At 35.7% G+C, this 17,529-nt stretch overlaps 1 protein-coding gene and 1 long non-coding RNA gene across 16 annotated transcripts; one reads left to right on the plus strand and one right to left on the minus strand.

Annotated features, from left to right (window-relative positions):
• The first annotated feature begins 511 nt into the window (after positions 1-511).
• Rbcn-3B (WD repeat-containing protein Rbcn-3B) lies at positions 512-17,500 on the plus strand. 11 transcript variants are annotated; one of them, XM_012359897.2, is made up of 25 exons: positions 512-624; positions 1,311-1,488; positions 1,802-2,034; positions 2,113-2,255; positions 4,208-4,398; positions 4,522-4,667; positions 5,977-6,003; positions 7,121-7,211; positions 7,483-7,897; positions 8,020-8,240; positions 8,379-8,598; positions 8,752-8,866; positions 8,977-9,182; positions 9,307-9,444; positions 9,635-9,703; positions 10,383-10,481; positions 11,084-11,296; positions 11,486-11,750; positions 11,918-12,137; positions 12,313-12,538; positions 12,709-13,046; positions 13,180-13,503; positions 13,670-13,762; positions 13,914-14,111; positions 14,275-17,500. In XM_012359897.2, the coding sequence occupies exons 2-25, from the start codon at positions 1,324-1,326 to the stop codon at positions 14,458-14,460; spliced, it is 4,542 nt and encodes a 1,513-aa protein (XP_012215320.1). In that variant the 5' UTR covers positions 512-624; positions 1,311-1,323; the 3' UTR covers positions 14,461-17,500. The 11 variants fall into 11 exon arrangements, with proteins under 11 accessions (XP_012215320.1, XP_012215321.1, XP_012215317.1 ...); XM_012359898.2 differs by having other exon boundaries at positions 520-682; positions 12,712-13,046; XM_012359894.2 differs by having other exon boundaries at positions 521-682.
• On the minus strand, positions 2,929-7,517 carry LOC136997980 (uncharacterized). Of its 5 annotated transcripts, none has more exons than XR_010888550.1 (3): positions 7,463-7,517; positions 5,879-6,196; positions 2,929-5,503 (listed from the first exon to the last, which is right to left on the minus strand). It is a non-coding gene; the product is annotated as an uncharacterized lncRNA (long non-coding RNA). The 5 variants fall into 5 exon arrangements; XR_010888552.1 differs by having other exon boundaries at positions 5,879-6,105; positions 7,463-7,516; XR_010888553.1 differs by lacking the exon at positions 7,463-7,517 and adding an exon at positions 6,724-6,959 and having other exon boundaries at positions 5,879-6,105.
• Positions 17,501-17,529: the final 29 nt, after the last annotated feature.

Consider the following 17,529-nt stretch of genomic DNA (forward strand, 5'->3'; position numbering starts at 1 on the left):
GCTGTGAATTTCGGAACGCAGCCTAAAGTTAATCTACGTTGGTGGAACCGGGCAATAGTGTTTTCGATTGAACGGATTTTGATCGATCCAGGATTGACGTCATCGTCTTCGCCAATAAAAGACTTTAATTTATAGTAAAATAGTGATTAATTGATCCGCGATGGATCAAAATCCGTTCAATCGAAAACGCTATTATCTTGGCTTACGATTCGTTATAACCGAAGATTTGAGATGATTTATTATGAGATAATTTTACGGCAATAAAATTTCTGTGATTCTCCTGAAACTGTTTTATATCGAGTATAATATATAATATTCTATCCTTTATTTTTTAATATTCCATCCTTTTTTATTTTAGACGTAGACCGACATGAACGTATCAATCGAGCGAAATCATCGAGCGTATAAACTTTTTGGCCTGCCAGTACTCTCAATGATGTGCGCATGCGTAGAGACGTATGAGCGAGACACCAAGCCCATACAAGCTATCTATCTCAAGCTCGCTATCCGCCAATGCTCGTAGCATGGCAGTGCCCAATCCAGTATATATATAGTTCAGTGCATCGTCCTCAATAGCAAGATGGCGATGGTGTTGAGAGCGTAGTAAAAAGTGAGCGATTTTTGGCAAGTATCGCCAGTTCCGACATTCCGAGTGATTGTCAACGGTATTTATTGGTTGGTGGTAATTATCTTATACATTTCCGTCCAGATGATTATTATTAGTGCTTGAAAAATTGACATTTATGGACTTAACACGTCCACAGTTTTGATCACTTGTGACATTTTGCCAACATGATGTAGCAGACGCCTTTAATTGCTTTCAATCAACTCTGCACAACTTGATGATTTCGAGATTTTAAAGATTTTTTCGTGACTTTGACGCGAGTTAAACTCTATATATTTCTCATAGAAATTTGTATCATAGGATTTATCCATGTGATTTATCAATGAATCATTGTTAATGACAAGTTTCTCATTTTATTATATGGTTATGTCTTCTGCTTATATCACTGCTAGCATTATATTTGTATGTTATTTTTTAAAATGTTATTGTTGAAAAATTGTTTGTTTCCTTTTTTTTAGATATATTTCAGATGAATTAGTAAAAAAATATATGGCTGACACTTGTTTTGAAATAATTAATCTAACGTTTACTTTTTTTACTCGAGATTATATTTTTAAACTTTCTAAGTCTTTTGATGTGATGATTCTTAAATATAATTTGATCACTAAGAAGAATGTTAGCGCTGAATTCAATATTACTGTTTAAAAATAAAGTTGTTTATTCTATTATGATAATAAATTTTCAGATTGTTTGCAAACATGACTGCAGGCACCAGTTTAGTGGTGCCCATAGTGCTATGGGGCCGTATAGCACCAACCCATTGTATTTCCTGTGTCTATTTATCCCGGGATCAAAAAACATTGGTAACAGGATGTTATGATGGGCAGATATGTTTATGGCAAGTGGATCCAGAAACATTAAAGGTATATAGAGCACTTAAAAAATATAAAATATGTTAATGTAAGTAAATTCTAGAAAATTTTAAAGGAGAGCAGAAGTTGTACAATATTTTTTTGTTGTTTATTGATTTTGAGATGAGCACTGGCTACACATAAACTATGATATTAAAAGATACACAATAATATCACAAATAACTCTCGATCATCGCTATCTGAAAGTTAATAAACAACAGGATAATAAGTATGAATTGCATTTTTTCTGAAGTTTCACTATTCTACTGTATCTTATTTTTTTATTTATCATTCTTACTGTATATTACGATCATGATTTCAATAGATGACTCCAAGATGTCTACTTGTTGGACATACCGCTCCAATAATGTGCCTCAGCCGAGCTAGTGTAATAATGGAACAAAATTTCATCGTCAGTAGCAGTGAAAGCGGAGAGATGTGTACTTGGGATCTAGTCGACGGAAAGTGTCGTGAGGCGGTGAAGCTTAATAACATTCACACACAAATGTTACCCTATGTCTCCGCGGGTGGAGAAGATGTTAGATTGTTTTGCTCCGGGTAAGAATCGCATTATTTGTGTTACATTACGTGATTATATCGTTCACATAATGCAGTGTATTTTTTTTATTGCTTTAGGTATTATCCTGAGGTTTTGGTGATGGATCCATTCAGTTTGGAGGTGCTGTTCACCTTGAGCTCTCGCGTCAATCCAGATTGGATTAGCGCTTTGCACGTTTTGCGGCCGGCCAAACGGAAAGGTCGGTTCTACGTGCATACAAGTTAGTTACACTCCATCACACCTATGCTTTATACCATGAACCGTTACCTTCTATCAACTTTACTACCAATAGATACTGTATAAAAGTATGTCGTAATATACAACTTTTTTTTAATGAATTTATCTTCACTCCGAAATTGATCGCGACAATCCGCGGCAATCTTACATTTACTCTTGCGATTTAAAATGATTTATTTACAATAATTTTCATGCGTTGAACAGTACGCAATATTTTTAGCATAAATAAAAATTCAATTTTGTGTTAAACAGTATCTTTTGGTATTCATTATCTTATATATTTACGCATTCTTGTTTAAATAGAACACTTGCGGATACTAATGGTAAAGATTCTCTTTCTTAGTTGTTTACTATATCTGATGAATGAATTCGAATTTGATAATAATTCTTATGGTTTCAAGTAATCATTGATTATAGTAGACAATATCTAGTTAATTTAGAAGCAACTAACGATACTTAAAATACTTGTACAGAAATTTCCTTTGAACTCTAATTTTTGCAATTTGCTCTTCTGCCATTTTTTAGGCAAATAACTTACAGAAGCTTTATGCTTGGGGTATAAATAGAAACTTTTTTTATGTCTTGTTTTATATTAATCTATTTTATACACATTTTGAATTAGTTTGATAGTAGTATTTTTATATATCTAATATATATTTGGACGGATCATTTAATAATAGTTACATTGTTGCAGCATGTTAAAGTGGACAGAAGCCAGTGCTAGTGCGCTGGCAGTTGAGATTATATCACTTTTTCCATCTTTTCTTTTTTCTTCTAATCGTGGTTCACACATCTCTGCATATCATTCATTGAACAACATAATCATTATTAACATCTTATTTTATTTCTCTTTCTTTATTAACGCATTATCTATCAAGTTATTTACATAAGAATGATCTCATTTATTCACATCGCTTCACTTAACATTCCTATACTTCGTAACACTCACACATACTTCGTATAATGTTTTATCTCTGTGTATATATATATATTCGTAAGTATATGTATATTATAATATATATTTACATGATACAATTGCACGCTACATGTTACAGCTAAATTTATTCATTTGTGCTGTTGCTATAAAGTATATTGATATTTTCTATTCTCTTTTTGTCAAAATTCTGAAATTAATCGAAAAAGCTATTTATTGTAATATTCAGAATATTTATTTATTTTTTTTTTATTTATGTTGAAGAGAGTATTAAAGAAGATGCCATAATTTACCAGTATTAGATGCAATGTATTAAACTGTTTAAATTATTTTTTAATTTTTTATAGTGCTACATTTATGTTTGTAGCAGTTAATTAATTACTAATTTACAGTTTATTATTTGTGACTGTATTTTCTTAATAGTTATACATGTAATTAAGAAACAAATATTGTATTTCGTATGCATAAAGTCAAGTTTAACAGTAAATCGTGAAAGAAGAAGATTAAAAAAGAAAAAGAAACGGATTCTTTTGTCAGCATCAATCGGACGCAATGCATATTAATTGCTGTCTTTTAATCAACACTGGTCCTTGGACTTTGCTTGGTCAAATAATTCAACTACACGCATAATTTCTGCAATAAGCATGATTTCGCTGTAATTTAATACGTGCCGCTTTCTACTCCGCGAAAACATCTTCGTGCATGTAATATTATACTTTACGCATACGGAAATAATTATTGCTTTAATAATGATCACGTTACACTTGTATCTACTAGAATGATGCTATTTTTAATCGTCTGTTTTGGCCGCTTATTCGGTCCGACAATATAATTATTATTTATATTAATTTTGTCGAGACGCTGAAAAAAAAAAAATTCCGTCTTCATAGCGAATAGCAATCTGTTCGAATGACCTTAACGAAATGTTCTATCGCTTAAAAATGCTACAATGCTCTCCTAGATTTATTTAACGCGCAACAGGCGCTTCCATTCGTTTAAAGACGACGTCGTGCTGGCTCTGACGACGACGGGCACGGTGAAGGTGTGGACACTTTTGGGACACGAGAATCGGAACAGCGAGCCCTTGTACGAACACGAGAGCAAGCAAATCCGCTGCTTAAACGCGCTGGCGATGACCTGCTGTCCTTACAACCAGAGAACAGTGCTTATCGTGTGCTCTAAATACTGGCAGGTAATTAAATCTTTATTAAAAGCCAATGTTCTGAATATATCTTGCATCTTTAAAATACTTTATGTTGTTATTCTACATTAATAGAAGCCCGCAATTGTACGTATTATTGGAATTATTTTATAGATATTCGATGCCGGTGATTTCTCGGTCCTCTGCTCGGTAACGGCTCCACGTGGGGAACGTTGGATGGCAGGCGATTTCTTGGCCGCGGACAGGGTCATTCTGTGGAGCGACGAAGGTCATGGATATTTATTTAAGCTTCCAGCAAAGTACGTATTTATTCAACGTATAAGTTTTGTTAGCGAACATTGATTTTGGGGTATTTTAGAGATATTTCTTTCAGAATACTTCCGAGTTTTTTTTTTCTCCTTGACTGAGATAACATTTCTTAACGAACAAATAATTCTCTCTCGTATTCCCTGAATTTGATACTTGCGGTTGAGTGATATTATGTAACAACTTGATTGAAATATTCCGTCATTGAATTCCTATTGATTCGCACATCCCTTTATTGCTTCTAGGGTTCTGGTACAACTTGACAGGTAGTTTCTTTTTGCGTACACATAAGTATAAAAAGTTCTATTGCAAATAATATCTTGTAATATAAAGAAAGAGTTATACTAATAGTTTTAGCAGCATGGTTATGGTTTACTAAAACGCACTTTCCAGTTTATGGCAGTTAACAAATAGCCGAAATAGCGGGAGTGAAATGAGTTATTAGCGTTTTTCATATACGACTGTAATTTATGTGATACATCTTTGAGAGATGATTTTCACAGATGTTTCACAGATGTTGCCATTTTAATTTTTAGTTATACTAAACGGATACTTTGTCTCTTTACCTCTCTCACTTTCTCGAGAGAATCGTCAAAAGGTGTTATCAAAATCAGTAGACAGTTACATTAGTTCCTTGTGAATTGCTAACATGTATAAAACTATGCAGATGCATCAACTTACAAACATGGAAAGTTCTCCTTTTTCAATTTTAGGGCTGAATGCTGTAGAAGCACTTGCTGGCAATGCACATATTCGATATATTTTATTTTTTATCTTGTTTATAATCATTTATCATGCGCCTACATATTCGGAGTCATTCTGTCATTTACTAAAAAAAAAAAAAAAACCATTACATTTAATAACTCTATTTCATGAAATAGGAATTAATTTTTTTTACCATTAAATATAACTACTATTGCGCATTTTTATTTAAAATATAAATCTTGAACTTAATTATCAATATAAATTCACATTGGCAAATATAATTGTTGATATAATAATAATTAATTTTAAGTATTGATAGAATAATTGATTAAAATGTTAATTAAATAAAATTCAATTTTGTTGCGTTTTACTTTTTTTTATATAAAAATAAGTACGATAAAATTCCTTTTTTGGGAACTTCGCGGGATTTGAGGACTCAGCATTTGCCTAATTACAGTGTATAATCCGAGAATGTAAATCGTATCTTTCGTACATGCACCTGAATTAACAATTAACACAATGGTCCATCTTACGGTGATGTCTTTTTCATATTATATACATCTACTGCATTCTACGCGGGATCTGGTGTTCTTCTAGCAAGCTGAAGGGCAAGGCTCTCAGCAGGTAACCCGCATTATCACTAGTACACATTCTCCATATGACTATCTTTTCTAATTTTTATTTGTTTTCTCCTTCTCTCTTTGTTCATTTTTCTCGTCATTTGTCCTGTGTTTACAAACACAAATTATTCGCTTGCTCTTCTTCAGTACAAAGATGTGTGGTAAAAATAGCGGCATATGCTAAATTTCTATTGTCACTGGCAAAATGCAATAATTCAATGTTAAAAATATGCAGCGTATTTTAATTCTAATGAATTTATTATATTGATGTGAATTGTATGTGTTATTCACGACGTGCGGCGACGTTCTTGCCTTTTCTTATGTACATTCGCAAGAATATCAAATATGAATTCTCATCTTTATATCCGTGTTGCATTTGTATACCCGACTTTCGTATCACATTGTACATTATAATCATTAATCGCAATTCAAACAGACAATATAGACAAGGTGAAAATATATAAAGATACGCGAACGAAGGTAAATGAGAATCACATGCTGCCATATTTCATTACTTGTGTTCTCACATTCTGTTTGCTTTAAGTTGCTTTGCACTGATATTATTAACTGTGTGATAACGCAACAGACGTGACACAAAGGTTATTCGTTGAAACAAAAGAATCTTTTCCAGAGTAAAACATTTCAATATCTTTTATCCAAATCTATTTTTCAGTTTAAAAATAAAAGAAAAAAGGTATGTTCATGTTTGTGATGTTTTTCTTACTTTTAAGCAGGAGCTAGGAATTTTAATTGTCTCTCTTTAATTCCGAACTATTGACCCAAGTTTTTGCAAATATATTTCTACCTTTGTGTATCGTTTTTTTTACAATGATTGGAAAATGCTGTTGCTTCGAAAAGGCGTTTACTTGCAGCGTTTGCTTGCTAGTAAACATAGACGGCGAATAATCGCGCATTTCGGAATTGTTCGACGCAGTATAAGCTTACGCAATGTGGCAAAGTAGTTACTATTTGTGGACATGTTATCGAACATGTGTATTTATGTACAAAGATTCAGATATCTATGTCGTATTGCGCGACACTTAAAAATATGAAGCAATGTCCACGAATGGTACCTAAAATTCTATAGAAACGAAAATAATTATTTTTTGTACGATATGCAGTAGCGTTGCGGACAACAAGGATTTCCATACCGCTAGTGCCGAATATGATCAGCCGTATCTGTACTGTACACTCACGCAGCCCGGAGATAAAGTAAGAAACATTTCTCACATAATAAATATATTCATGGTTTGATAATCATCATCTTTCAATCGTTTGATCTTTAAATTTACGAATCCTTTGATTTTTCTTTAAACCTTTTGCTTCTAAAGTTTTTATTTGTTGTGAAATTATAAATATTAGAATTTAGAATTTTTTACTTAAATTTTTCTGATTAAAAAAAATTCTTTTATGGCACACTCTTTGGTTGTTTTAATTTTAGAATTTATTTACATAGTTTTTACCATTAGAATTTTTATTTCAGCCTCTTTCCTGCCCGCCGGCTATGCGACTGGTCACCGTGCAGCGTCAGAACAAGACTCTAAAGTATCTTTTACGCGGGGACAGCGAAGGTGTAGTTATTCTCTGGACGGTGCCAGACGTGACGACGCAGCAGCTTGCTCAGATATGCCAGAACGATGGAACTCTGCCACCGGCATTGCCGCCAACTGTCAAGACAAGCCTCACCCTTGCCTGGGACGGGATGAAACCGCCTCCCGTCGGCATACTCGATCAGCTGGACTCTGGCGATGGTCAGGGTATCAAACTCACCGCCTGCATATATCTGCCGCAGCAGAGTCGGCTAGTCGTGGGCCGCGAGGACGGTAGCATCATTATCGTGCCGGCGACGCAAACCGTGATGCTTCAACTCCTCCATGGAAATCATCAGCAGTACGATGGTAGCGTATTTTTGCGACTTCTCTATACGCGCGATAACTTGTCCGATGAATTTTGTCGTATCGACATCGGAATTCCTGACGACTTAATTGAACGCTTCGCTTTTCATACGCATGATATTTAGACTGGCCACCGCATCAAGTTCTTCTGGGTCATTCGGGACGAGTGAATTGTCTGCTGTATCCTCACGGCGCAGCATCTCGCTACGATCGCACCCACCTTGTTTCCGGCTCCGTCGATTTCGCTGTCTGCCTCTGGGATTTGTATGCCGGTACACTGATCCACCGGTTTTGCGTTCACGCCGGCGAAATCACGCAGCTAATGGTGCCGCCTGACAATTGCAGTGTACGACCGCTCGCTTATTCTTATCATGGAATTTGATAATGATAGTTTTAAACTGCTTTGAAGTCAAACGTTGATTTGTAACAAATATCGCCGCAAAGATTGATTAATATGTAAAAATGTACATACTTTTATTTGCAGCCCAGGATACAGAAATGCGTTTGCAGTGTTGCGTCCGATCATAGCGTTACGTTGCTCTCGTTGGCCGAGAGGAAATGCGTCGTACTTGCCTCGCGACATCTTTTCCCGGTTGTAACCATCAAGTGGAGACCATTGGATGACTTCATGATAGTCGGGTGTTCGGATGGCGCCGTATACGTTTGGCAAATGGAGACCGGTCATCTGGATCGCGTGTTACACGGTTTGTTAACTCTGTTGTGCCAATCTTCCAAGTGTTATTCGTCTTTTCCGAATCTTTTAAATTTTCAGGATTCTAAATTCTTAAATTTTCAGAGTCTCCATCATCTTGATCATCATCTCCTTATCTTGCTTTATACTTCAATTGTTTTTCTAGGCATTATCGCGGAAGAGGTGCTCTATGCATGTGACGAGAACACTATAGCGGCGGCCGGCGGGTCCGCCGCCGGCGGTGAGCTAGGATTAGCCAATCCAGCCGTGCATTTCTTTAGGTAAATGAAATCTTGCAGCATGGATGGTGAGAATCACGTGTGTCCTCCAGCGAAATAAATCTTCCCGGATAACGTTCTCCGTTACAGTTCGTCCAATTTTTACTTCTCAGGGGTTTGCGCCATCGAAACCTATCGGCGATCAGACACGCAACGCAGAGAGGACTGCACCAATTGCAACAGCTTCACGGTGGACACGGTCCTGATCACGGAAATCAGATAAAAGCCAAAGGCTCGCCGCTAATGATTCAGGGCTTCAGGAGTAACCCGAAGGATCCGGAGAGTCATATCCTGTTCTTCGACATAGAGGCATTGATAGGTACGTAATTTCTTAAAAAAGTTTAATTTTTTCATTTCTGCAACAAAAGTCTTGGCACACAAATATATGTGTCTGTATTCTCGCGTGATCTGCAACAATAATTTAATTTGTTTCTCTGCTGCAGTACAATTGCTCAGCGATGAATATGGTGCCATGTCGCCCGGTTCGTTAGAAGCGCAGGGGCTTATCTCCGCCGCCGAATATCAAAAAGTCGCAGCGCTTACTCAATCTGCTAGTCCCGATGCGCATAAGAAAATTGTTGGTAAGAATCTCTCTCTTTTTTTCTCCCTTTTTTCATATACTCTAAGATTATTAAATTTTATAATGAAATAATTTTAGCTTAAAATGTATACTATGAAAAATATATATTGAAAGATAACAGTTTGTTCTGCAGTGTTTAAAGATTAATATTGTTAAGCTATGTATATGTTTATTAATGTATCCCTTTATAGACTTTTTCGGTCGCGTCAAGGATAAGGCGGGCGATGTTGAGCGAATATTGAAGGAGAAGGATCGTCACGGTACCGTGTTTATTAGTGTTATTTGTCTCACAATTTTGTTCATATATGAGAATTCCTTCACTAAAGTCCCTATAGGTGTATTAATATCTGAAGTTTTACAAAGAAATATTAACATTCATAATTTTTTTCCATAAAAAAAATTATTTTACTGACGATTTTTGTTTGCATATCCAATTAATTTATACATATAAAATAATATTGCACTTATTTGCCATAAATCCCGATTTGAATTGATTATTAAAGTCGAAAAGGGTTGTTTTGTATTTTTGTTGTGCATTTTGTTATATTTTATTCGCTTGAAAGTGCTGTCACATACGAGGCTCATTGTAGCTTTACATTGAATCTCATTTTTCAGTGTACTTTGAGCTTTCTTCATTTGGCAATCATATTTTTTAAGTCATTTAACCGCTACATTTTTTTACTCCAGTTTTTTTTTTAGATTTTTACACTTTTAAGTTCCTCCATTCGTAGAAGACCGTAAGGTTCTTAGATATTCTTTTTATTTTAATCCAGTTCGGTTAGTTTCTTCAACGATTGGACTCCTTATCTTCTTGTTTTTAATAGGTCGCGATAATATTAATGTTCCTTAGACTTCTTTAGTTCAATAATCTAATAGACGTTTTGTTGCAATTGTACTTCTTGATAATTGTGATATCTAAACGCCGATTTCTCTCTGTAGGTATATTGGCTAAGATGAAGGAAGGTGCGGAGAATGTGCATACTAAATTACAGGCTAAGGCGGAAAGTGTCGGCCTCAAGTCGGCATTTGATGGCAAAGGTTAGACATTGTCTTGGACAATGACAAGATTTTGTAGCTCACGGCTGACGGTGTATCGCACAAATTTATTTTGCATTCTAGCCTCGCCATTTACATTTTATGATTTTTCTGTGTCGATAGAGATAAAAATATCACAGTTTCCTCAAGGCATTGCACAACAGTCCCATCTTCACTAGATTATAATCTTAATTCCTTCGAGTTCCATTAGGATCATAAATACCAAACCAAGAATGGAAGTTATCGAACAAGAAGACGGATGTCACTAAAACTGCTCTAATTTTCGTTGATGTGCACGCTTGATTTTAAAACAGCATTTAATGTGTATTCTTTCACAGAGTTTACCACCGCTTGATTTTGTAAAATGTATACATAGTGTGTCGAATCAAATATTAATCATTAGTATTATGTATTAATACTACGTGTGCGTGTATGTACATTGTTTGATGTCTTTTAGGAATTTTGTTTTTTTTTACCAACATGTTTGAATCGCAATTATCATACATTTTTGTTAAGTTATTGTTTTCCAGTTATGTGACCATAATTGTCTTTGCTGCGCTGCTGAATATTATGCAATTTTATATCGAATACGAATTGCTTTGCAGGCGACAATTGGAACAACAGCGATGCGGCGAAGAACAATTTGAAACGAAACGGTGCGTTTAGCGAGCCGAACGCGACGATGGAAGTGGCACAGTTGCTTTTGAGTCTTCTGCACGCCTGGGGCATGGATCCAGATTTGGACCGGGTTTGCGAGGGAAAATTGGGTTTGCTGCGGCCTATGGTTCCAGTCTCATTCGGGGTTTTATCCAAAGGTGGTAAGTTCTCATATGAAATGTACTGATAATGTACGCTTCTTCACAAAGTAAATCATCAGTTACAACTTATATATATATATTTAAAAAAAAATTTTTTTTTTATTTATGATTTGTCTATAATTTAATTTATTCATATATTCTAACTAAATACTTAAGCTAAATACTTAAACAGAATCATGTATGCTACAGGTTACATGTCATTACTATTACCTACTTGGCAAACACAGCTTGAACCAGTCGGCGAACCTGCAACACAGCTGGAGCAACGTTTGCCAGCTGAATTAGTCAGGCAAGAGAGGCTTACTAGAGCATTCACCGCAAGAGCCCACTGGGAGCTATCAACGACCTTAACGAGTAATCATTTATTGGCGGTGGTTGCTTTAGCGAACACTTTGATGTCGATGAACAATGCAACGTTTGTACCTGAGCAAGAACGAAATCGGAAGCTGCACAGGTGAGTTAAATAATTAAAACATTATTTATTTTTAATTTATATATTTTATCACTGCATTATAGTCATGTGTCGTATTTATAATGGAAAATCTAAATTTAATATTAATTAATATTGAGTACAAAGGAAAATATATATGACAAAGTCACAAAGCCAATTGTTATAAATAGGCCCGGCAATAGAGGCGCGATGAATTGGAATAAGACAGAGGAGGAAAATGAGGAAATATACACAGTTCAACAGGCGCAGATCAAGCAAGGATGGTCTCTTTTGGCTACGTTGCATTGTGTATTGTTACCTGATAAAGTTACAGCACAAGGTGGCGCAAAGACTTTCAAGCGACCACAAGTCGAAATGATGGCACGAAGGTGGCAGCATCAGTGTGTGGAGGTTTGTCATTATTGAAAATATTATATTAAGATATTTGAGAGAAACAAATTCTTGAAATTAATTATTACACTTCATTTGTGGCATAAAATTTCGAAATTGCAAATTCACTTAATCATTCTATCTTAATTATATCATTTAGGCTTAGTTTTTCAATATTTTTTTTACGATATCTTAGATTCGAGAAGCAGCACAGGCTCTGCTGCTTGCCGAGCTCGGCAGGATAGGCCCGAAGGGTCGCAAAGCGCTTGTCGATAACTGGTCACAGTATTTACCAATGTACAGCACTCAGGAACCTATCGCGCCGCAACCACAGAATCAAAGTTCACCGGCGCCTGGCAGTCCGGTGCCGCCGTCTGAATCACAACCAGAAGAAGAATATGAAGAAGAAGAATTAGCTGAAGGTAAGTCGTTTGCAGTATTTAAAATCGTTATGTTTATGTTGTATAGTCTCTTCACCACGATGGGCGGAAATTTTATGTTTTGAACAAAGGAATGGTAATAGCGAAAATATACACGAAATATATATTTTAAAGCAAATTAAATTAATTTGATACACGCGTGTCTTTCTTAGCAGAAAGTATAGCTAGGAAGCCATCGAGCGTGGCGGAATTGAAGCGAAAGCAAACCACGGCGGTGGTGCTGTTGGGCGTGATAGGGGCTGAATTTGGCCAGGACGTAACCACGGGTAGCCAAAGAAGGGACAACGAACAAAGGCGAAAGAGTTCTATCGTGGAAGGCTTCGGCATAGGAAATAATAATCTTGCTAGGCACACCAGCATGGCGCTCACTCACTTGTTGCACGCGCCTCATTCTCCGAAGTTGCCAATGCACACGGCGCTACGAAGGGCTGCGATTGATCTTATTGGCAGAGGATTCACCGTGTGGGAACCGTACCTTGATGTGTCAAAGGTAAGAAAGTGTTTCAACGGGCAACGCACCGATATTTTGACCCTGATTTATATTTTATCTTATATCGACGACATTTGTAAAATGTGAATTTTTTCTATTACACACATTTAACTATGTAAGTTTTATATTACAGGTTCTATTAGGCCTATTGGAAATGTGTTGCGATGCGGACAAGTTGGTGCCGAATCTGACGTACGGCCTTCCTCTCACGCCGCAGGCCGACAGCTGTCGCACAGCGCGTCACGCGTTGACGCTAATCGCTACCGCCAGACCAGCCGCCTTTATCACGACGATGGCTCGCGAAGTAGCTAGATTTAACACTCTTCAACAGAATGCTCAGACCTTAAATGTCAATTTGGGCGCGAGTGTGTTGACCAGAGCAAAGCCAGAAATTCTTAGGATCGTTGAACAACTGATTGATAAGATGCAGAGCGAGATGAGCGATCTTCTTGTGGAGGTACTGATCTAGCTCTCTTTCCAAATTAAAGCTAATTGTAAAAAGATTAATCTATATGAAAATATTTGGCGCATTTATAGTTGACATGTACAACGATATATGCGTGTATTTATTAATTTGCATTACATTAATTTACATTAATTTATTAATGTAATCATATTTTCAGGTTATGGATATCATTTTACATTGCCTTGATCCAGGTCATCTGAAAATAAAGCCTTTGAACGAAGTGTTCCCGGCTGTTTGTAGATTTAATCAGGTAAACTAGTTAAGATTTTTATAAATAAACGTCATTTATTAGAAATATCTTAAATCTTGTAAAATGACGTCTTAGCGTTACTAACACTTTGCTACATTTTGTATGTATAAATATTTGCAATATGTTAAAAAAAATTTTTCAATTTTTATAGGTCAGTCATTGTCCGGCAACTCGCAGGATAGCGGTTGGTGGTCGCGGTGGCCAGTTAGCATTGTACGAATTGCGAGGTAATGTCAAATGTCAAACTGTCTCTGCTCATTCGGCGCCGGTCACCGCATTGGCGTTTTCGCCGGAAGGAAAGTTCCTTGTCAGTTATTCTTGTTCCGAGAACAAACTCTGTTTTTGGCAGGTAATTAAGCATGCAAATCTCTTACATATTGTTCGACTTTTTCTCTTTGTTTTTGTTGCCAGTATTTAATCATTTGCTGTTCTCAGTCATCTAATTTTCTATTAAGATGTACAATGCACCTTGCCTTGAAAACGATACATAGCTCTGTTTCACAATTTTTTAGCAAACCAGCAGTGGCATGTTTGGTCTGGGCAATTCGCAGACTCGCTGTGTGAAATCTTACAGTACTGCACCCATCAACGATGTGGCACGGCTGAATCCTATGCGTCTGGCACGGCTGATATGGATCAACAATCGTACAGTCACCCTAATGCTTGCCGATGGCTCGGAAACACGCTTCAATGTTTGAACGTCACGTGAGAACGTCAAGACGGCTGAAGCGGCAACCGGCTACGGCAAGCGGAAGCAGCTTGTGCGCCATTTAGCGCCGATGTGCATCGATTTAAGCCTGGTTTATACAATGTCTCTTTGTTGATAGATTTTTTACAAAAGGATCAATAGTGATTTGCAATACGTTTTTAATAAACAAGTTAATTTGATAGCACTAAATTAAAGAGTCTGTTTCGTGTTGGTAGATTTTTATAACAGCCATAATTAATAGAAGAGAAATAATGTGTTTATTAGGCAGCAATTATAGAAAAAGATGTTAATTTAAAGAGAGTCCTATATAATCCAGGCTTTAGTGCTTGTTGTTTATTAAATTTTCTTTCTTTGTTAATAGTATTGATGAAAGTATGATTTTTAGAAAGTTAGCTAATCAAGTTGTCGGCGCAGCATTAGTCGAAAGAATATTAGCATCAACCAGGAGCGCGGTCGTCGTTTCGCGAGCGTACTCATTGGTATTTAAATTGATAATCTTAACACTGAATAATCGGATTTTACTTTTCATTGTACATTGCCGCAATGTGCGGCTGTACAGTTTCAAATCTCACTTACAATTCGCATCTTAGACAAATAAACAGTTGGACAGCCGTACTTGGTGGTAAACGTGCGATGAAGATATCGGCAGTCAGCTTCTCGCACAGATTATGCGAGATCGGAAAGATTACGCAACACGAATTTGTTCCTGCCGATCCCTGGATGTCGCAGCATCCGTAAGATGCATCAAATTTATTATCTAGCGGCGAGGAATTTTAGTTTTATTAACAATTGGATATTTTGTCATACTTAAATATTCGTACCTTAGAAGTAAGGAAAGACATCTACTCACCGTTTCTTTGGCCTTTGCAATCACGGAGGGAAATGTAATTCTACGTATTGTATTTTTATCTTGTATATACATTGCTTGAAAATGATGAAGAGAGGGATGTATATATTGCGACTTCCGGGGGATTAAACTCGCACGTTTTACTACTGTTCTTTTTCGCTTAGTTTCCTGGGATCTTTGCGAATTATCTTCAAGTCGTCGAACTGTTTCGCCGCGTGTTTCTCAAGGAAACGTTTACGAATTGGACATCAAGATTACATTGGTCTGATCGTGCATTTCTTGATTTTAGTGAATAAAAAATGTGTATAAAAAGAAAATAGTAGGAAAAATATGTAGCTAAGAATAATGATGGAGTGCAGTAAAGTTTTTGCGACTATTGCTTGAGGCTCCATCGCGTCTAACACCCGTCACGCTGATTTGACGAATATTCCACGATTGACTAACCGACATTAGTATTTATTTCATCATGTAGAATATAAGGCGAAGAGCGAGAGCGATTGATCTTCAAAAATCGATTAATCTGAAGATACCGCACTATTTTCTCGGAATAGCGTGCATAGAACATGTACGATAAGGATAATTAGGCTAATTTATATAATTGTTATTGTGTGTCCCGCGCGCGAATTTAATGTATCACGCCACACAAATACCGGGTGCACCGAAAGCCGCGTGCAATTTCTCCTTTCTCGTACAATTGATTATAATATTTGGAAAAAATCTAAAACAAACACGTTATTTATTCGCAGTTTTGTAATTTAAATCTTTCATTTCTATATATAAGATACGCGACTTATGGTTCACCCTCTATGTTTTCGCAATTAAGGAAAAATGATGACCCCGTTATCGAGGTTTCTTGATGATGCCTTGATGATTGTCCTGGAATGATCGGCAAACCGGCAATGTAAGGACGTTTCCGATCAATTCTTTTATCTGAACCCCTCAAATGTGTAGATATACATAGCTTTAAACTGTTCGTGTATTGTAGGGCGGCATAAGATTGTGCTAGCAGAAATAATTTTGCATCAAACTTTATACTATTCATTTAACTAGTTTCAGACATAACAGTAATGTGATGAATCATTTTATATACTTGTCCTACTTTTGTTAGACATTTAATTTTAAACATGGTTATTTTATTTTAAATTTGTAAACTTAATACAGATTACAAATTAAAAAAAAATCATTTAAAATTTACATAAATTTGTCATATAAAAATATTTTTAATTATTTTAGTTCATTATTTGATGATTTGATGATGATTTGATTTTTGCACTTGATTATTTGATAACTTATATCTGATTATTTCATATTATTTAATAAAATTTGATTATTGAATTTTAAATTTAAATAAAGCGTGAAATTTTTTGAAAGACAAGGATTTGGAACTAGATTTTTAATTTGTCAAGATGTCTTTTACTTTCAGTTACTTTTAATTTAAAAGTATTTGTATTTTGACAGTTTTTTAAAAGTATGTTAAATTATACATAAAAAGTTGGATTTGTCTTTGAATGTTTCCTAATTTAAAAATCTTTTTTGCCTTAATGAAAAGTTATTTATACTGCTAGAGCAATCGTATCTCATCTTATACATTATATTGCCTGTCACGTCACGCAGGCGTGTCTGTGATCGGCACACATTTGCGCGCAAAGCACTTCTCCAAATATCTTCATTATGTTTGAAGAAAAACGATTTAACCCTTTGAATAATTAAATCCATTTATATTTATTTTCTAAATTCAATATTGTAAATTACATGCAAAAGTTAATGTTATGAAATTGATAAAATTAACTTTGTTTTTCTTTTTTTTTTCTTTTTGCAATTATAGTTGATTGCAATTGATGAAATCAATTCGCCTTAGTGCTGTAAAACTTGTGGACCATGTGAATTTGATAACATTAGTTTGAAGGGTTGAAATCGATCACAGGAACGAGTTATCACAACTGATTGTACGACGTGTCGGGAATGAAAATTGGCTCGACGCGTTGTTCCTACTGTGTACATAAAACTGAATTGCGCCTAATTGTATCTAATTATTTATGTATACATTATACCCGATTACGTGTTATGTATTATTCTCCGAGTTGCGAGCTTGGTGAAGCAGATTGTATCGGGTGGTGTGCAATCATTCATCTGTCTCATTTCGCTTGTAATTGTCGACAAATGTAATAAAAGGAGAAACTGAGCTTTGTTGTGTTCATTGAATGCACAAGA

Source organism: Linepithema humile, chromosome 2 (assembly GCF_040581485.1).
Source record: "Linepithema humile isolate Giens D197 chromosome 2, Lhum_UNIL_v1.0, whole genome shotgun sequence".
NCBI classification, from domain to species: Eukaryota; Metazoa; Arthropoda; class Insecta; order Hymenoptera; family Formicidae; genus Linepithema; species Linepithema humile.